Source organism: Rhinolophus sinicus, chromosome 16, assembly GCF_057876585.1.
Source record: "Rhinolophus sinicus isolate RSI-liver-muscle chromosome 16, RSI-T2T, whole genome shotgun sequence".
Classification (NCBI taxonomy): domain Eukaryota; kingdom Metazoa; phylum Chordata; class Mammalia; order Chiroptera; family Rhinolophidae; genus Rhinolophus; species Rhinolophus sinicus.
Window position 1 is genome coordinate 15690427 of NC_142516.1, and position 22065 is coordinate 15712491.

At 44.7% G+C, this 22065-nt stretch overlaps 1 protein-coding gene across 4 annotated transcripts in view; it reads left to right on the forward strand.

Moving 5' to 3' along the window:
* ASTN2 (astrotactin 2) overlaps positions 1–22065 on the forward strand; it is an 839436-nt gene that overhangs the window by 384882 nt on the left and 432489 nt on the right. For 3 of the 4 annotated variants that reach the window (XM_074330924.2, XM_074330925.2, XM_074330926.2), the window contains 3 exons: positions 8329–8413; positions 8900–8974; positions 9871–10008. In XM_074330924.2, coding sequence (XP_074187025.2) covers positions 8329–8413; positions 8900–8974; positions 9871–10008 — 298 coding nt within the window. The remainder of the gene's footprint in view (positions 1–8328; positions 8414–8899; positions 8975–9870; positions 10009–22065) is intronic. The other variant, XM_019731189.3, reaches the window with a different exon arrangement.

Sequence of the window (22065 nt, forward strand, 5' to 3'; positions counted from 1 at the left end):
ACTGAGTCCCAGGGAAGGAAAGGACCTGGCCCAGGTCACACAGCACATTTGGCTGCGTAGACCTCTAAGAAGGCATCCTCATTTCATAAACGTCTGAATGATATCCTCTCGTTTTTTTCACCCCAGTCATGTGCCTCCCGAGTCTCTGTCCTCCAAACTCCCAGCCCTCCCACATGTCCCCCCTGCCCAGTCCCTAAATGGATGCTGAGTTCAAGAGACAAGACCAAAGCATGTTAGAAGAACCAAGGATGGAAATTTGAACAAGGTTTGGGAGGGCGTTTGGGGTTCTCTTATATACTAATTACTCATTTCCCAGATGGTAAGACTGAGGCCAAGAAAAGTAAAGTGATTTGCCCAAAGTTTCAGAGGGGTCAAGGTTATAAAATATATTCCATGTTGATACCACTTATATTCAAAACTGCCCAGATGACCTCATTCCTTTACAATATAATCATTTAGCCACTTAATGTTCTCCTCACCTCTTATTCCCTCTCAACCCAGTGTCTCTCCTCCACTGAACTCTCTCTCTCCAATTCTCGGTTTCTGCTTTTCTCAGGGCAGGACCTGCTCTAGCAGGTTGTGGTCTGCAGGTGGGTCTCGAATGGCTCTTCTGATGCATAAACCCAGAGGAAGTTGAGCAGGAAAAGCACAAGGGAGGAACATTGGCTGAGGCCAGTCATGAAGGGCTTTGGATGTTAGACTAGGGGATATAAACTCCACCCTGGAAGCACCACTGAGCGTTTTGGGGATGAGCCACGGATGCAGCTGTTCCTTGAAAAGATGACTGACCATCAATCAGTTGAGACAGGGACATTAAAAGCAAGTCACCAGTGAAAAGACTTTTTCAATATACATGTGGACAATGCTGGGGGGCTGTACCAGGGCAATGGCCGTGGGGAGAGATGGGAGGGGATGGGTCTCAGTGACAACAAAGAGATAGAACCGGAGGGATTCAGGTACCATTTGGACATTGAGACTAAAACCAGTGAAGTCCAGTCAGAGATTTTTCTGAGGTTTCTAGTTTGAGAAGAAAGTGGGATCATTATTCATGGGGGTTGGGGGGTACCTATAGGTTTGAGCAGCTTTTGCTACACTCAGTCTGCATAACAAACAGCCACCACACTTTATTTTCAATAATTGTAAGCATCGTACCCCTTTGGTACACATCTGGGTGGACTGCTCTAACCGGAACTCAGCTGCACTTGGCTCCAAGCTCAGGTTACATCCAGCTCTGTCCCAAACAGCCCCCATCCTCCTTGGACCCGCCACTATTTGGAGCATGGTCTGCTCATAGCAAGGGGCAGAAGTGCAGGAGAGCAAGCCCAGCCACACGCACATTTCAAAGCTTAGTTCACACCCTGTTGGCTACATCCCAGTGGCCACAGCAGGTCCTTTGCCAAGGCTGAAGTCAAAGGGAAGGGAAGACATTTCCGTCTTCCCACAGTCAGCCATGGCAAGACTGTGTGTGCATAATACCACTGTAGAGAAATAAGGCCTTGACACCAATAATTCAGACTGCCACAGGGAAGATTTTCCTTCAACACCTCCTGATCTCCCGTTCTTGTGCCCCTTCCACACTTTCTGAAATCATTCCTCTCAGAGAGCCATCACATAGTTGGTGGGAGATGGATCAGAAAGATGCCGGCCTGGAGTGTTCATTCTTCTGTTCAGAGCCTTGGGCCGCTTTTAACCTCTCCAAGCCTCAACTTCATGTTCTTTAAAATGGAGCCAATAAACCTTCCCCCCAGCGTTGTCACGGATATCAGAAATTATTTGGGTAAGGTCAGCACATAGTAGACACTCAGTTAGCAGAAGGTATGATGTTACTAGCCGTGTGCCTGACCCCTGCTAGCAGGAAATCAATCCAGGAACCCTTCATTGCATGGGTATTTTGAATTCAATGCAATTCTCACATACAGTGTTTATATTTAAAAGGGGGATATTTGGAAGAACAATTCTTAACCTGTCGTTATAGTGGAATTTTAGAAATCAGCAGGGTGGTAATTTTAACTTGGGTGGATTGGAGGTTCCCCTCTCAAACCCTTGTTGTCTGGCGCGTGATAGTTGTCAACTTAAAGGCAGCTCTCCGTGCTCTTGTCCTTCTGCGTAGGTTTATTGTTGTGATGTTTACGATTGTGTGAAAGAACATGAGCTTTGAATATCTAACCCTATGACCTTAGACAAGTGACCAATGGAGTCTGAGCTTCATTTTTCTCATTTCGTAATGTGGACACGAGCACCTTCGTCCTCGTACTAGTTGGGGGTGTGACCTGTGAGATGACATACGGTAACTTATTTCAATTGCCTTCCACTACTCCCAGCACAAAGCAGCCCCCCAGTAATGTGACGTCTAGGCCATGCTTCCCCCGCCACATGCCTGGCCTGAGCTGGCCGGCAGTGACACAGAAGTGAAGAGCCTCAAGGTGGGCCACTCAGAGTCAGAACAGGAAAGGATGGCATGCACACTAATTGCTCGGAGGGCCCAGGGAGACGTCTTTCCAAGCCATAGCGATAAGAAGAGTAAATAGGAAAGTGAACCGCAGCCAGTGTCCCTGGCCTGTGATGATAAGTGATGACTGAGTTGGAAGAAGGTGAAAATGGAATCGTAAGAGGACGACAGGGTGGGAGGAGAGAAGCCAGGCGGGCTCGGGAAGAAGGCTGGCACTTATCTAGCGCTCTCGTGGGCAGGTGCTGAGCCTCTCGGAGTTGTGGGGGTGGAGGACACAGCGCTCTCTGGCTCGTGCCCTGGTCCCTCTGTGCCTGTGTCCTTCAGTAGCCGGAGCCAGTGACAAAGGGAACTGGTGTTGCTGGTTCTGGCATCACAGGGGTCAGCCTTAGCGATTATTTCACTCAAGCTGCCCCAAATTTGCAGATAAAGAAACTGAGTCCCTCTGGCTTTGCAAAGGTATCCAATGAAATTGAGACCATCCTTCATGGAGAAATTTTCGCACTTTCTCTTTTTAAAACATGATGCTAAATTGACCCCTCCTATCCAAGGACAATAATGACAAAAACCCTAACAGTTACAATGTTTTCAGCAAGAAGAAATGTACCAACGATTGTGCTGAGGACTTTTCAAATATGTCACTGATCTTTCCAGCAGATACGTAGGTCATGCCACTCAAACAGATTAGGAAACAAACTCAAGGTAAAGCGACTTAATTGAGTTCATACAAATTCTCAGTGGCAGATCTAGGATTTAGACCCAAAACAAGATGATTCTAGGGCCCAACTCTGAACCGTTGCACTGGGCCTCCAGCCTTATGTGGTGAGCATGAAGGCACTGCCCATTTTGAAGTGGTTTAGAAGATTCCCATACAGGATAAACTCAGATCGTTCATAACTGAACGAGTCTGTTGTTTTTACCCAAGCATTTATGTAGTGAGAATGCATGTAACAAAAAATGAGAATTCAATAAGACATATAGAATAAATATTTTTAAACCAGAGCAAGTCATCTATAGCTGATAATACAGAGTTCCAGTAATTAGCACGATGAAAATCTACTTAATTGAATTCCCTTACAGGAACCACTTTAATGAAGAGATTAAACTCTTTCTTTTTAAAGTCTGCGTGATCAGTCACATAAATGTGTGTTTTCAATCTGTTAAAAATATTTCAAATTCATTATATTAAAAAAAATAATTCCTGTTTGTGGGGCAATACATTCTCATTATAGGAAACAACGAAATGTCAGAGGAATACAAAGGAAAAACAAGAATTCCTAGAAAATGTTGCCAGGTACAATGTGGAAGTGTTGAGGTCACCAGTGCAAAGAAAGGTTGCGGAAATCATGGCCAACAGCCCTGGGTTCTAATCCTGACTGCCCCGGGGGCAAGTCCAATGATTTGTCCACGTGTCTTCTCTGTCTAAGCTTGCATTTCCCCTTTTGAAAAATAAAGCTGGGAAGATTTGAACTAGATGATCTTTAAGAGCTTTTTCTGCTTTGATGTGAAACAGAATTCTGTCTTAGACATTTCATCAGCACTCAATGTTTACACTTTCCATTTCCTTGACAAATACCTGACATGGATATAAGAAAGTTTCTTTCCGTCTTCAGCAGAACCATCATTATTCAAAATGGACTCTGCCTGAATTCATGAAAATTACAGTACATTCATATATTCACTAATTCATTTATCTGTTCATTGATCTTTTTAACAAATGACTCATCTATCCTTCATCGGGTACCATGCTAATCACTAGGCTATGGAGATGGTTAAGAAAAGATTTCTGCAGGGTGGGGAAAACAGGCAAATTAAAAACGAAACATGTACCCCTACCCCACTGGCACAGGCATTACTATTGTGAAATATACCCCTGGGCTTATTTAGGTACCAGCAGGTGCGGGATGCAAGATGGGTGCAGTCTCTTTCTTCAAGGAGCCCATGTGGTGACAGGACTGAGGGAGTGGGGACATTGACAGGCAGCATGTGCAAACCTTGTAACCCGTGTCCCTGGAGCTGTTCTTTGGCAGCCTGGCTGCCCTGGGTATGCAGATGGGACTGAGGGAAGGATTCCCCCGAGGAAGGGTTTCAACAGCTCTGGCTGCCAGAGGCTTGCATCTTGCAAGAAGGAGATGCGTGGATGCAAATAGTGGAGAGTTGGCTGAGCCAGCAAGATGGGAAACAGAAGTCAATAAAGCCCATCGCCGTGGCATAGATAGAAATCTTGCTGGAGACACCTGGCCCAACTGTTAAGAGAGATCATAGCTAAGGCTACAGCAATCCGTGTCCAGGAAGCAGAGGTGAGGGATTTGAAAAGGCAACGCAAACAACTGACTGACGTCAGTGCTCAGGACTGGTGAACATCTACTCTAATGTCCCCTTTTACAGATGGGGAAACTAAGGCCCCACAAGGAGCAGATTGCTTCTCCAGTGCCCCTACACTCAATGTGTCAGCATAGATCAGAACCCAGTGGTCGTCATGGAATGGAAGGGCAGGAGGAGGAAATTAATATATGAGCATCTGCTCATGGTCTACCTGAGCCCTGAACTTTATTGTTCAGTACTTCCCTCAGCTCTGTGAAGTTGCCATTACTATCATCTGTCTCTGTTCTATAGATTAGAAAACGAAGAGCCAAAACGGTACGGTAGAGTCCCCAAGACCACACATCTGGGGAGAGAGAAAGTGAGGATTGGAACCCAGGTCTGTCTGCTCCCAGCATTCAAGGCACTTTCCCCTATGCCGCACTTCCTGTTCTCCAGGCAGCCTCATGGGGAACCTCCAGGCTGGATGCCTCTCATCTGAAAAATACATATTTGTTGTAGAATGAGTGTCAGTAATTAATGATCCATTCTGAGGCAGGGGAAACTTGCCTAGTAAGCACGCGAGCAAGAAAGAAAAATACAGCAGCACCCTTTCCATGTATAGATTTTTCACTTCCCGAAAGGAGGGGAAATGACCTGTGCCCTTTCCTGCCATGACTGACAGGAGAGACAGGTACCTTTGCCGTTGCCCTTTGCATCAAGTAAAAAGAGCTCTCTTTTCCAGCGCCCGCCCTGGCCCTCCCTCCCCAAGCCTGACTTCCTGTCCCTTTGCCAGAGGTAACCATTTTACCTCTCCCGTTATGAATCATGAGAACTGCGCTTTGTGGCACATCATAAATCAGTCCTGGGAATCTCGAGGACAAATCCCAGGACTTTTAATCTTTAATATTAGATGTGTTTAAAGTGGTGAATATTTCATGAAGGGGCTGTTGCATTTTAACACATCAGTGACTCCGACCCCTCCCACTTTGGTAAATTATTCTCATCCAAATCTCAAGGATTTCAGCCCTCTCTCTCCGTTTTCCTTACCTCCAGTAACAACCAGTCCACTAGGGCGCACATACTTAGAGCACACACAGTCAGTGGAAGACCCCGGGCATGATGCTGGAGGGGAGGAGAGAGGTACAGAGAACATTCCTCCCTGTAAGTAGCCCCTTCCTAATTTACCAGGTATTCAGAGAAGGGGAAAGGTAGATCTTGCTCTCTCTTCATCTGTCCTTCTGTCTTTCAACAGTCTCATTCTGAATATTGTGAATACTGTCTCTGGCCCCTACTTCACCCCATATTCTGTCTTACTACCTTGTTAGCTTAACCAACGTTTATTAAGCCAGATACTTACTAATGCTGGTGGTACAAAGATTAAGCCATGTTGTAATGTATAAAGCAAGGTAGAATGTTCCTTTTAACAGAATGCTTTGTATAAGGTCAAATGCATAACATTTATAGTGAATCAGTGAAACCAAGAACATTACTTGATGAATGCAAACATTTTGACATCAGGAGTTATGGCTGATAGTTGTAGAACCTGTGTTACTCTAGCATCACAATCACGGCTATGTTTTGTTTGGGTTGCAGAAGGTTGAGAAAACCCTGATTCATAAGACATGTAGCTATAAATAGCATGAGCTTGTTAGCTCCTCAACTCACAGACTCAGTATTCTCAATGGAGTAAAGATGACAGGAGATTTTTTTATTATTATTTTATTAAATTTCTTGGGATGACAGTGGCTAGTAAAATTACATAGGTTTCAAGTGTGCATTTCTATAGTATATCATCTATATATTGTGTTGTGTGTTCACCACCCAGAGTCAGTTCTCCTTCCATCATCATATATTTGACCCCCTTGACCCTCTTCTACCACCTCTCATTCCCCCTTACCCTCTGGAGACTTATTTTTAGTGAGGCCTGCATAAAACAAGTTTACCTGACCACTAGAGTTAATGTGAAGATACTCTTTACTGTCCTAAAATGTAGAATGTAACAGCTGAGTGTTTAACCTTTACCCTGTACTATTAAAGAGATTTCTAAAAATATATTTTTTAAGAACATTAAAATCTGAAAGTTGCAAAGTTCCTAAATCCCCCCCATTGAACTTAACGTTTCTGTGAAACAGGGTTTGAAAACTCTCAGGTCAGACCAATCAGAATGACAGTAAGACTGCAGACTCACAGGTTCATTCGGAGCTGTGCGTGGATACGGTCACCAGAAGAGGGGAGGGAAGACAGCCCGACAGCAGTAGTCTGGAGATTTATCAAAGCCAGAACACAATTATTCATTCAGCTCCCAGAGTTGAGCACCTACTCTGTTCTAGTCAGAGAGCTAAGTCAGGGCATTTCCTACCAGCATTTTCCAAGACGTGTTCCACAGAATACCAGTCTTGTGACTTGTGCCTCCAACAAGCTTCCCAAGGTGAAATAAGTTTAGGGAAACCTGTATGCATCACCCTCATGCGGAATCATACTCTACTGGCTCTAAGGAATGGTACAGTGTTTCCGAAACTTTTTTTTTTTTCCCCAGAGAATCTATTTTTCGTAAAGCATCTGTGAACATTCTACAGATATACCTTAGGAACAACTAATAAGTAATTGGATTGAAAAATACCCCCCAACCCTAAAGAGCATACAGTAGAGCAGGACTGATATAGCAAGAGGGTAGGGCACAGAGCCTCTATAAACTCTGAAATATACTAGGAAACGAGACATCCGCCCACCACTGCAAATGAGCCTGGCCGACAGGAGAACACACTTAAGGAAGTGGGATGCTAGCAGGCATTCATACAACTGGGCCTAAGACATAGCCAGAAAAAAATGATGCATGGATACATGGATGGATGGGTGGGTGGGTGGATGGATGGATGGATGGATGGATGGATGGATGGATGGATGGGTGGGTGGGTGGGTGGGTGGATGGATGGATGGATGGATGGATGGATGGATGGATGGATGGAAGAGAACATGAGGGGAAAGGAGGGGTGAGATGACGTGAGGAAGACCAGTTAAAGCAAACACACAACAAAAATAAAACAAACTGAAACCTGGAGACGATAATGAAGACAATATTTCCAAAAGGAGAAACCAGAGGTATTTGGAGGCGGTGGCACTTGATTTGGGGCTTATGAATAAACATGGCTTCTTCGTTCAGGTAGAAAGAGTTCAGTTTTTCTGATTACACTTTTAGTGCAGACATCGCATATCATAATTTAAATATTTGAAAATAGGACCTCCATCTGTAGCCACCAGGTCACTTCCTGTTTCCGTCACTAAGCTGTGAGCTCTTTCAGTGTCTGGGTTGTACCCTGATCTCTGTATCCCCAGTGCCAAGAAGAGAGCCTGACAGGAAGTTGTGGTCAGGAATTGTTGAAGAAATAAGTGAGTGAATGAACAAATGAATCAACTCTTCAGTAACCACAGTGGAGGGCAGATCAAAACACCTGTTTCTCACGGGCCTTTTCGAAAACTAGGCAGCTCACTTTATTTTCGAAGAAAACAAGGGACCCAGGGGAGAAGACTTATTTGGGTAGGCAGTATTTCACAAGATTGTTTTCTCTTTTTGCTGACAGGAGAGTGCAGCTGTCATGAAGGCTATGCCCCTGACCCGGTTCACAGACACCTGTGTGTGCGCAGTGACTGGGGACAGAGTGAAGGGTGAGTGACAAAGGACATTGGGGCGGGGTCAGTGACGGACCATCCCTGCCTCCTCTGTTCTGTTACCAGAGGCCCAAAACCACTCCACAAAGAGGACTCTGTCTGCAACAATTGCGTTTCTGCAAAACCTGATTGAAAGCGAGGCCCAGCTCCCACTGAGTCACATTTTGAATCTTCTAGAGAACAAATGCTGAAGTTTAACTCACCCGAACCATGAATAATCAGAGAACACTTCCTTAAGTAGATTGATAAAGAGAATCGGGACGTTGTGCATAACTCCAAAATGGACAGAGTGGAATTCAAAATCCCGAGTCTTTCTATAAATTGGAGACATTCTTTTATAATCTAATCTTACCCAATAATTACTTCTGCTCAATTTGGTTGTGTGGAAAACTACACATAAGCACCGTCCACCTAGGAACCCTAGCTGCTGCTGACTAATATCTCCTATTTACTTCTCTTGCCCTCCCTCTCTTCTTCCCACAGACCTTGGCCTTATACAACACTTGAGAGGGGCTACGATCTGGTGACAGGGGAGCAAGCCCCTGAAAAGATTCTCAGGTGAGTTGACAGTCCTGCTGGGGCATGATGCTGGGGAATGGAGGAGGGTCTGGTAGGGAGGCATAGTCATGCTTCTTCAGCCGATCGAACCTGTTGTCTGCGGCCTGCAGTGAGGACAGAGGGACTTTCCCTGGCACAGATGCACCCTCATGGCCCAGGTTACCATGGGAATCTCATTCCCATGTGTCTGGCATCTAGACTTACAGACTCAGACACTTGAACTAGAGGAGACATTACTGATTATCTTGTCCAATAGTTTAAAAATATTCAGTAACTCTAGAACATGTTCCTGCTACCTCCTTTAAGTCTTGTGTGAAACTGCAATAGTTAAGCTGATACAGACATAACAGCAAATTAAGTGGCAGAACTGGGAATCAAATTTTGGTTTGAACTGACTTGGAGTCCATGCTCTTCACCGTCGTGCAGACGACCGACCCCTGCTGACTTAGCAGTCGCTAACAGAGCTCTGCTGGATACCAGGACTGCTTGGGAAAATGCAGCTGAGATAGCCCCTGTCCTTACAGAGCCCACTGTTTACTCCGAGTCAGGACCTATATTCAAAAAGAGAAAACTAGTGACACATGGGCTAAATGATTAACAGATTTATGAAATGACCATCCAAGTCTGGGCAAAGTTGGCCAGAATTCTGCCTTGAAGAATGCATGGTTACTAAATTGTCACCCCAATAAACTTTAATTAAAAACAAAACAAAACAAAACAAAACAAAACAAAAAACAACAACAACCAAAAAAACAAAAACAAAAATGAATGTAGGGGACTCAGTTGGGTGGAGAAGTGAGAAAGGATCCTAGAAGGGATGGGAAGAAGGGGCCCCTTTTTTTCTGATTTCACTCTACTTCCTAGGGAGTTCCCCAATGGAAACTCTTACATTGCAGGTCTACTTTCAGCTTGGGCCAAGGACTCTGGCTTCCTGTCAGCAAAAGCTTTGTGGTTCCGCCTGTGGAGCTGTCCATCAACCCCCTGGCCAGCTGCAAGACTGACGTGCTCGTCACTGAAGACCCTGCAGATGTCAGGTAGGGAGGTCATCTGCAGTCTCCTGTAGCAAGGACTTCTTGGCACCCAGGGGGCCCCTCTGTTTCAGGATCACAGGAGCTCCTATGGAGAACTGCCATTCGTGTTGTTGCAGGAGGCAGCTACCTTGTAGATGATGGAGAGGACACTGTTAGATATGCCATGCTTCACACTCCTAAAAGCGACCTCCATTGGTGGGCCTCAGCGCCTCCTCTTTCAGCATCATTACTCTCCTTTGGGGCTTATATAAAATATGAGAGAGGCTAACACATTATCCAGCTCACGATGGGATTATTCATGCTCTTATCTCAGAAAAGATTACTTAATAGCATATTGGAGAGTCATGAAGGTGAAAGATTAAAGAATGAGATGCTTTCCATTGTGACTCTGGTTCTGGGAACAGACTTTGGACTAATCCATAGGTCCTAAATGTTCAGGTCAGATTTATTTGTTCTTGACTTAAGATAGGATGGAGACCACATCTCTCCTTACATGCTTTGTACCTTGTAGTTCCCTTCACTATAGACTTACTCTACTGTGATCTAATTAGTTGCTTATATATCATTCCGTCCTATGAATGGGACAAATCTGTCAAGGTCAAAGAAACTAACGTATTTAGCTTTTCAATCCCCAGTTCCCAGCACATTTGAGACATCTACTAAATGTTTATTGATTTCATTGAACCAGTGGTCTTACATCTGATCCTGACACTATTTTGGAGCTTTCTAGTGTAGGTTTGTTCTTTTTCTTTTCTTCCTTTCTTTCACCTCTCCCAATTTGATTATGAAAAACATTGTAGAAATCTAAATGTTATCACAAATGGACTCTGATTATACTTTCGGAACTGACTCGTCACACTTGGCTCTGGAACAGGAACTTGGAGTCATGTGCTCCGTATTCCCAGTAATTGTTTTTCTCCCACTGCATAGCTGCTCTGGGGTCGTTCTAAATGAAGATGTTATCATATGCCCATGGCCTCTTGATGGGAGGCTCCGACCAACCACCTACCAAGCTTTACAATTTCGTTATTCTCACCTCCTCAACTTTCCATGGAGGGATGAACCTAACACGGCTTTTCAGGCTATCGATACTTCCCAAAATAGGTAGTTTTAAAAAATAATAGATTATGAAAGAGATAGCACTTAGAAAATGAAGTGGTAATGATTAAGAACTAAGATGGTTTTACGCACACACAAATTAATTCATGGCAGGTTACTATTATTTCCGGTTTTGATAGACATGAAGTAGATGAGACCGAAGGTTTCTCTGCATTACATGTTTTAAAGATGGAGCAAAGACCATCTGGTTGAAGGACTATTTTCAAAGAGATCCGATGACAGTGTCTGAAATCAACTGAAAGATGGTCTCTATTAACTTTCCTCAGAGTTCCATACTGTTGACGTCAAATTTGTGTTTTCAATGAAGCTACAGATGTCAGCAGGGCTGATGGGAACACTCACTCTGGAGGTGAACAGGTCTAGGTTAGAATCTCATCTCTTCCGTGTTATGAGCTTTGTGATCCTGGTCAGATTCAACCTGCTGAGTTTCCATTTCTTTGCAAAATGGGGATCGTAACAGTGACTTCCTCACAGAGTGTCACAATAACTTGTATACATTGATCATTTCCTACGTGCCAATCAGTTTACTAATATCTCTAGACTTACATTAATCCCATGAAGTCATGCTATTTTTTTTTCCATTTTACAGAGTAAAGATAGATAGATAGATAGATAGATAGATAGATAGATAGATAGATAGATAGATAGATAGACGGAGTATAAAAGTGACACCTTTGCTAGTAAGTGATGAAGCCAAGCTTTAACCCATGGTCACTCTGGCTTTAGAACCCATTTTCTTAACTATTTCACTGAAACACCCCCAAAGTTATAATGATTAAATAATATAAGTACATGCTACACATAATATACTCCCAAAGTTACATTACCCTGATTTTAGATGAATTGAATTCCCCCTACAGTAAAGTTCAAGTAGAAACTGGTGATGGTGGCGAAGGCAGAAGGCAGAGTAGGGAAGGTTGTGTACTGTGTCGTGCTGCTGAGACAAGCCGTGATTTGCGGGATGACTCAGTTGGCTTTCCTGCTGCAATCTGAATTACATTAAATAGCAAGCGAGCCAAGGAGGAGCCCAGAATATCACCCTTCTGCGACTCTAAAACATCTTTGGAAATGTAAAAAAAAAAAAAAAAATTGAGAAAAGTATAAGTACTAGAATGCATTTCAGGGAGAGTGCTGGCTGTAGTTTGAAGGAATACGGTAATGAGTTGAAATGGGTGAGACCTTCCAGAGCACGATCCACTAGCACTTAGATGCTTCTGAACTTTGTGCCTGGTTTGAGGAGGGTGCGCTTTCATCAAGCTGGCGCCAGAGCTGAGTTGCTCAGATGGCAGCGGGGACGATGATCTGGCTCTGGGCCGTCCTTCTCTACACTTTCTGCACAGACCCAGAAGCTCCTCCTAAAGTTGTACAGATATCGGAAGGGTATTGGTTTGATTAGGGCCCTAAATTATCGTCCTGCGTAAGGTGCCCACCTGCCTTTGTCTGGGCTTGAAGCAGTCACAGACAGCCTTTTAAGTCTTATCTTCATGTGTCCTCTCACAGGCCATTGGTTTCCCTGCCAGGGTAGGACAAAGATTGTGATCGTTGGACATGATATTGCCCAGGCAGGCATATCATGGGCATTCAAAGAATTAATAAGTTCTAGTCAGATGATGTTAGAAATTAATAAATAATAGATCATAATTATAGATAGTCAATAATATGTCATAGAATCACAACAGAGAGCGATTAGAGAAAAGGCTGTGGAAAAGCAGAGTCAGAAAGGAACAGATAAGCATTCCAATAAGATTGGAAAGGATACCTTAGAGGTGCTTTACTAGTTGTTTTTGTGGGTTTTTTATTTTTTTTATTCTGTGACAAAATATTATGAAACTATGGAATCTCACCCTATGGGAGGCAGAGCAACTTAGCAGTCAAATGTATAGGCTCTACCCAGCTGGGTGGCTAAATTTAAAACAACGGATGGTAACAAATGTTGGTGAGATATGGACCAACTGGAACTCTTATATCCTTATAGTGAGGATGTAAGTTGCTATGACCACTTTGTAAACCTGTTGGGCAGTAGCCACTTAAGCTGAATGTCCACATAGTCCATAACCCATCGATTCTGTTCCTGATAACAATTCCTAACAGAAATGTGTATAATACATTCAATTATACTAATTGTAGCACTCATTTCTACTGCCAAAAAGCTGGAGGGAAATCTGCAAATTGACCACAGAAAAGCAGATATATAAATTACAGAATAATCATACAATCGAATACTATTTATGATAGATATTAAAGGACACGACAACCACATCCATGACCACTGGTGAATCTCACAGATATGACATTGAATTACAGATGCCAGACACAAGATCCTATACTTAAGTTTTGGGAGAGTCAAAAGTTATATGCGAATTTTCTACTGCATGTGGGTGTGTGGGGGGGTCGGTGTTCCACCCCCTCATTGTGCAAGGGTCGACTCTATATGTTTATTTATATAAAGATCAAAAGCAGTCAAAAGTCATCTATGATGTTAGAAGAAAGGATAGGGATTATTTTGGGTTGATGAAGGGGGCAATGACACGTGGAATGCATGACAAGGTTTGTGTGATGCTGACAATTGAATTCTTGATCTGGGTGTGGTTTGCATGGGCGTTTTCATTCCGTAAAGACACATCAAGCTCTACAGATAGGATTTGCTGTCTTTTCCCGATGCATGCTTGATTTTGATTAAACATAAAGTTTATTATGTAGGGTAGTTCATTGTTTTAAAGGCGTAGGCTATGGAGCTCAACTGAACTGAGTTCAGTTCCCAGCTGTACTACTTGTGTTCTGCATGAGTTTTTCTATAGCTCTGTTTGCCCTTGCAGATGATATGGGTAGCATCGATGCCATATAGGGGGATGGTGAAGATTAAATTACAATGCATTTAAAAGGACTGAGTTTGGCACGTGGTGAACTATCCAAGAGCATCTGTTATTATGTTTGCTGTTATGTCAGCATAGTATTGCATTTTTTTTCTCATCCTCCTTTTAGTTCTTTTTCTTTTGTTGAAAGGCTACATCTAATCTCTGATATACCTTATAATCAACAGTGTCTTAGTACTGAGAGTTCACGTTAATCCGTTTGTCATGGGAGCTTGGGGGAGACTTAAGTGAATGTACAAGGTCTAGTACAGTGTGGTATGTCTGGTGGCTTTATGTGCATGGAAATATTTGCAGAATGAATGAAGAGGCATATATCTGGTACACACAGAGTACGTTGGGGGATTGGGAAAAGAAGAAAAAAGTCCTGGCCAAATAAATTAGGAAACTATTTGCAGGAGAGGGAACATTAGCAATTAACCTTGGATTGGGGATAGCATTTGGCTGTGTGGAATTTAAGGCAGGAGGGACAGCTTTCATGTCTGAGGCACTGAAGGGCCAAAGAAGAGAACTCTCCCCTGGACAGCTCCCATTCTCCAGCCTGTCCCAGCAGGAAGCCGCTGGGAATGAGATATTTAGCATTTGAGACACTAATGATGTCAGCTACAAAGGTGGAGGAGCCAGCAAGCTCTAGTTACATTGCATACAGAGTCCTTTCAATTCTGAAAGCCTTAGCTGGGCCCCTCCTGTGTGCCAGGCACTGTGGCAGGTACTGCAGGAATACGGAGATCAATACAGCCCACCCCTGCTTTCCGGAATCTCATGGTGTAGCAGGGAGCATAGAACAAGAGACTGACTTGAGATTTGACATAAAAGATACTCGTAGAGAGAGAAGCATGGCAAACAACACTTATTGCTGCACACCGGGCCTTCCTCACAATTTCACCTCGCGCTGGCTCTTCTTACAAGAGAGATGCGAGAATAGCTATTCTAGTTGGAATAATCATCATCCACAAAGCCCCGCTTTTGGAGCCCCTCAGTGGTTTTTCTATGATCTCAAATCAATGAAATGAAATGGTGAAATGCTGTTAATCCCTGCACAGTGTGCAAAGAATAACAGGATAGCAGAATGCAAGCCAGCATTGCTCACTTGATGACAGTTTCCACGTTGAATTTGTTCTGAATAGAATTAAGAATGGCTCCTTGTTCTTTTGGCCTTTCAATTCCAGGTACGAAGAATTTATTGAACACCTACTATATGCCAGGCTAAGGATTGGGGTTATACGGCAAAGATCTCAGTGCACTGAATGAGACAAAATTGCGAATAAAATCTGTCATATTTTGTGACAGCATAGAGGGAAAGTTTGAGGCAGAGAAAGGGATGAGGTTATTAAATTCACCTGGGAATTAAAGGGACAACCTTACAGAGGAGCGGACTTCTGAGCCAAATTGTGAACTACTGGTAGGAAGTCACTAGGTCACTGATTCTCAAAGTGTGGTCCCTAGACCAGTAGCACCATCATCACCTAGAAACTTATTTGAAAGGCAAATTCTCAGACTCTTGTTTGTGGTGGGCTGATGATGCCCCCCCCCAAAAGGTATCAGATTCAAATTCCAAGAACCTGTAAATATTACCTTATTTGGAAAAAGGGTCTTAGCAGATGTGATTAAGTTAAGAATCTTAATATAGGTTAGTCATCCTGGATTATCTGGATGGGCCCAAAGTACAACCAGTGCCATTATAAGAGAAGGGTTCCAAGTGTTTTGCTGAAATGAGCTTATTTAATATTCACCCATTATTAGCCCATTTAATGCATGAGGAAACTGAGGCACAAACAGGTTCTCTAACTCACCCCAGGTCACACAGCCAGTAAGCTGCAAAACCAGGATTGAAATCTGTGAATCTGACTCCTTACTCCGTGCCCCTAATCTCTAGGCTATGATGCTTCTGTTTGGCCTGTTTGGGGATATTTGCCAGTATGCCAAATCACTGCCTTCAGGGTAAAAGTGCTCTAATTAGCCAGAACCCAGCCTGCAAGCCAGCAAGTTTGGAGGGACCTTTACCACACGGATGGAGACTACAGGTAGGATAGTTCCCCTGAGGGAAATCAGGACAGGCAGTGAATGGATGTTGGGGAGAAGGGGGAACACAGATATTCTGTCCATGGACAAGGGGTGGGGTCTCGAAGTGGCATGCCTGATGAGGGAACTTCCGGTTCAATGTGTCTGGAGTATAGTGGCACAGCAGTGGATGCCCTGGGAAAGGATAGGAACTAGAACGCTTGTTGTTTTCTCCCCCGTTCCTCTCTTTCTTCAGCTGTGGGCCACCTGGCCCAGCAGAAACTCTGAAGGCATTTGAGGATAGTGTTTTCCCTACACCAGGCTCCCCAGCAGATGCTCCTGTAGGAATGCTCCAGATACCAGAATCTGGCTATTCCCCAAGTAGCATCGCTAGTCAGATACAGTATGTTTGAGAAATGGGGACCGTCGGTCTTCAGGTAAAATCCTCTGCAGAAGCTCTCTAGGTACTTCCCTGTGTGGTGGACACGGGTGCCGGCTCTAGGAATAGAAAGACCAGAAAGGGAAGAAGGAGTAGAAAAGAGAGAGTAGTCTTGGAATCCTACAGACCCTGCATAGGAATCCTGGCACCACGACTTGCTGCCCCAACTTCTTGGCCAAGTTGGTTCACCTCTCCAGACCTCCATTTCTAAACCTGCAAAAGAGAGATCGTTGTGTTTCCCTCAGATGATTATTGTTAGGATTGCATAACATATAGAAAATAAGTAGTACAGCACCTGACATGTAATTGGTGTTCCATGAGTGGGGAGTTTGCATTACAAATAAGGCATCACATTACAAATAAGGAAGTAACCACACGATGCAGTGTGATCAGGTGATAAAAGATGGTGTTCGCTGTACAGAGAAGGGATGTGTTCATCCTTCCTCTTGATCACTTTAGGCATCACTGGCAAAGGCAAGGGAGGGAAAGAACAGCAGGGCATTGGGATGGGTGGGGTCGGCAGGAGTGGGGCCAGGCAAGAACGGTGATACATTATCCTGGGTACCTGGCTGGAAAGGCCCCAGGCAGCAGAGCCTGGGGAGAAGCATCTTGATAACGGCCTTGTTTTGTTTAATTCCCAAGATGCCTGTTGGAGGTGAGTAGTGCTCAGCAGATTTTGTCAATAGTGTGTGTGTGTGTGTGTGTGTGTGTGTGTGTGTGTGTGTGTGTAGTCAGGCAACCAAGACGTGCACTTCTATTCCCAGTATGGATGTTGAGATGGAGGTGGGATTCTTCAATCCTCATTAGAGTCTCAACCCCATGTGCTTCCCCCACTTTCTCCTTCCTCACCGGCTGCTCACACAGATAGTTCTTTCCCAAACGGCAAGAGAATTTCAATAGGCAACCTGCTTGAAACACAGAAGAGGGGTGTTGGACAAAGGGAGTAGTGAGGGCTCTGGATCCAAACTTCCTGAGTTCAAGTCCCATCTCTACCACTTACTAGCTGACCTTGGGTAAGTTTCTTAAACTTTCTGAGCCTCAGTGTCCTATCTGTCCATGGGAATGATGATTGCTCTTACATCTTTGGATGCCTTTGAGAACTGAATGAGATGTATCTAAACTCTTTGCCCCATAGTCATAAATCATAATGACCAATGTTTTGAGCACTTACTTGGTGCCAGGTCCTTTCTGAGCACGCTCCATGTATTATTTCTGTCTTCATCACACAATAAGTCCGTGATGGATTTACTGCTATTTACAGATGAGGAAACTGAGGTACAAAAGGTTGAAGTTATTTGCCCCACGTATCACGGGTAGTGAGTGGCAGAATCCAGATTTGAACTCAAGCTATTTGGTGAGCAGTCAGTGAATGATGGCTATTGTCGAGACAGGATTCTCTGTAAGACTGATAGGTAGGCTCATTGGACTTTCCGTCTTCATCTCTGTGGACCATTCCATCCATTGTGCATGTAGAGTTCATTCCATGGAAGTTGGAGTCTTAAATTGGGGGGAAAGGGTGTCTGTGTGGGAAATAGGAAGTCTGTCTGGCACTCACAGTGGGTTCCTGGGTTCCTGGGCAAGAGAATTTGTCCTGCACCACCACACCCCTCCCCTCTCTTAGGAGAGTGAATTCCCTGTGAGAAGCCTCCACATGCCCTACCAAATGGATTTGCTGTACACCCACATCTCTCCACAGCCTCACTGCCCATCATTCAGCCAGTGAGCCTGGAGACATATATATTTTCCCCCATTTTAGTTTAGTGATCATAATAAAAGTGAAGTCTATTAGGATGAGTTTCTGCCCAGACTCGGTAAATCTCTTCAAACACCGTTCCGCACCCGATTTCTGTTAGTCTTTGCCACTAGGGAGGCTGCAGAATGCACCAGCTGTCAGCCCCAGCGAAAGGCCCATGACACAGGCTCTGCTCAATGAAACTCAAACGGAATCTTTGGAATATAAATATTGAAGTGACCCAGGTTGGATAGAGGGGAACCGGTTAGCTAAGCTCCTCTCTCACAGGCAAGAGATGCTAAATTATTAAAAGTTTAATAAATGTAATAATAAATATTTGATGCTGAATTATAGAAGGCTTTGCAGATACAGTGAAACTGAGAAATGACTTGTTACATCTGCATTAGAAGTTAAACACTTTTCAAATGGGACTTCTGATTCTGCAATGGGACTGCAGATCTCTAGATGAAAAAAGAAAGAGCGAGAGAAGGGAGAGGCAGGAAAGTGTGATTCTTTGGCAGGTAGGCTGAGCTGGGAGACAGGCTATCTGGGTTTCAGTCCTGAATCCACACTAAACGCTCAACAAGTGGCACTTTGGCACGCCTTCCTGGGCAGAGGCCTTCCCACAGCTTCTCAGACGTGACCCTCACAGCCATCTCCCCAGGTCAATGCTATTTCTATCCCGCCTTTTCACAGGTGAGGAAGCTGACATTCTAAGAGTTGGAATTTGAATACCGAATACCAGTTTCTGGTCTCAAGGCCCTACTCCGTTCATCACCCCGCCATGCCTCACTGTGGAAACCCTTTCTCTTTATTAGTCAGGATGGTTTGGATTCAGGGGACAGAAACCCAATGCAAATGATCTCAATGACAACTGTATTGGAAGGATGGACGGGTGAGGGGTCAGCGTATCGCCACAGGGATGAGGTGAGTGGAGGGAAGTACATGACCGTAGGATTCTGTCTTTCCTCTGTGCACCATGCCATTATGGCTGCCTTCTCTCCAATGCCCACCTCCCTCCTCCCCACTCCCACCCTCAGGGTAGGGATGTAGTAAGCATCACCTCCCAAGATTTTGTGTTCTTACCACTGAAGAGGCAATGCTTCTCTTCGTTGAGTTACAACCTGAAAAATCCTAGAGAAGGAATCTTATTGGCCTGGCATGGGTTAGGCGCTCACCTCTAGATGAATCATATATGATTAGGGAGCAGGATCAAAGTATAGACACAGCTATGGAAGGAAGGAGGCGGGGACCATGAGTGAATATCTACTCCAACCCATGTCCTCAAAATCCTCCCTGGGCTTATGTTTCTCCATCTGCCTCAGAGACTGGGCTAAATCAGAGATAGCAGATATCAGCCATCTCAGGTGCCAACTCAGATGAGTAGGTCAGGGCTGCCTAGGATATTAGGTTGAAAAGATTTCTGAGGCTACACACAGACTCAGCTGGGAAAAGTGTCATGGTCAACACATGATGCCTTCAGCATCGGATGGGAGCTGTGGGAGAAGGGTCAGGGATTTGCCATCTGAACTTGGTGGTATTTCGAGGTCCTTCTGGTTTTGCATCTGAGGACTTTATGATTGTATTCACCTGTAACACAAAGAGAGATTTTTGGTTGCTGAGATGCACGAGAAAGCTAGTCATGTGGATGGATATATTAACAATGAATTAGAAATGGCGCTGTCTCACTCCATCTATCTGTTTTTATCCATCTATCTGTTTTCCCCGGGGGCATATTTGGATAATCTTATCTTGATGCCAATAAGTTTGCTGAAATAAATTCCTGGCTTGAGGCAGAATTGAAGCCTCCATATAGGTGCTTCCTAGATACTGTCTGGCACTATTATTGTCACTTGTAATGTATTAAAAATGGAACACTCTAATTCAAGCTGTAAACCAACCACCAGCATTACAGGGGACTTGAACTGCATCTTAGAGTTCCAAAGGCATGTTTAAATAATCATAAGCTCACAAACTAGAAGTGACCTGCTGCCATTACGTGGATGGTCCTATGTTGATGGAATACCCGCTGCCTACAGGTATCTCATAGCCTCCTGCTCTGCTGCCTTCATTGTCCCAGTGTTCCATTAGAAATCCTCCTTCCATCTCACCTAGATAGGCCAGGCTTTAGATTACGCAAGGAGCAACTCAGGGACAGTGGCCACCAAGGAAAGCTAAGATAAGCAATCATTTTGCCTGCTAAGACCCACTCTTTGGGGCTGGGTAGGACCACCCATTTCCCTCAGTGTATTTTACCCTCCCAGATAAGTATAATCCCCTTTGTACCACACACACACACACACACACACACACACACACACACACAACACACACACGCACCCTGGTACATTCTCGTCAGAAAGATGATTTGGATTTTCCAGTGAGTGATTAATTGATCTGGAAATTGGGCTTACCTCCTTTTTCTCTCACTAACCAAGGAAACCAATACCAAAGAGGGTCCCAGCAGGATACAGGGGCACGCTCAAGATGGGAGAAGTTTAAAAGGGGGCTGTTCATAAAGTGGGGGGAGTTCTAGAAAAGCAGCAAGAGATCTACTGTGGCCAGTGTCAGTGGGTCAAGGTAAGGGTGAGTTTACCAGAACAGGGAGAGGGAATGCCATGGAGAGTGCTGTCTGATGGGAGCTGTGACCTTTCCTCAAGGGACACAAATAGGAGGAGTTAGCCAGAGAAATACATGTCCCAACGTCACTTAGCTACCTCCCACCAGGCCTTCCGCTGGTGCCCCCTTTGGTGACCCAACAGGAACTCAGGCAGGAGAGCCCGGTGAGGCCACCCATGGAAGTCAGCCTGCTGAGGCACGAAGCAGGGTAGGGAATGAGCCAAGGGTGGAGGAGCAAATGGAAGAGACCCATCCCACCGTCACGTAGCCTCAAAATGTCCACACCTCTCCGTCTTCCCTGACACTCCCAGCTCAGACCCTCCTAGAGTCTCACTGTGGTCCACCCCACCCCATCCCCATGCATGAACACAATCCAGCCTCTGCACAGACTGGGCCATGCTTCTCTCCTGCGAAAGCCATTTAGAGCCCCAACCCTGCCCTGCCCTGGCCCCACACTGCCTCAGAATAATCACCCGACCCACCTCACCTGGCACACTTTAGCACTTCAGAATTTGGCCATCACTCCCTCTCTGGTCTCATTCCCACCATGTCCCCATTTGCCATGTCCTCAAAAGGCCATACACTTCCCCACCTCCTTGGCCTTTGCCAGCACCATCCCTCTGCCTGAAATTCCCTAATACTCACACACTCTCCCACGTACCTGGCACACAACACCTCATCCATCACAGCCTTGCAGAAATGTCACTTCCTCTGAGCCGCCTTTCTGGAACATGTTCTCCTTCCGTTTGCTGGAATTATAACACCCCGTGGCTTTGTGTGGGCTGCTGGAACGTCTCTTCCTTAATTTGGGGGCAGCGCATTACCTTGCATTCGCGTTAATTGTAGATGAGTGCCCCACCCTGCCCCCACCTGCTAACCTACGTGTTCCTGGAGGTCAACGATGGCATCTTACCGATCTTTGCATTTCCAGTTCTAGGCACAGTAAGGATACAGACCAGTGTGATGAGTCCGGTTTGATGTGGTCATGTGGGCACGGTCAGGAGGATGTTTTGAATGACCAGTAAAGTGCTCAACAAATACCTTTGCACTACCTCTCAGTAATAGCCACTCCTCTAACATGTAAAAACCTTTAGCATCGAACAGCCCCATCAGAAATATCCTGCCTCCCAGTGTTGGTTGTATTACATTATAAAGCTCCAAGATTGTCTCAGAGTGTGGTCCAAATAACACTTCAGTGTTAGTGAATGTAACCAAAAAAAGAGTGCTCCCTAATTTGAAAGGTTTGAGAAATCCTATCACAAATGAAGTCGCTACATTGA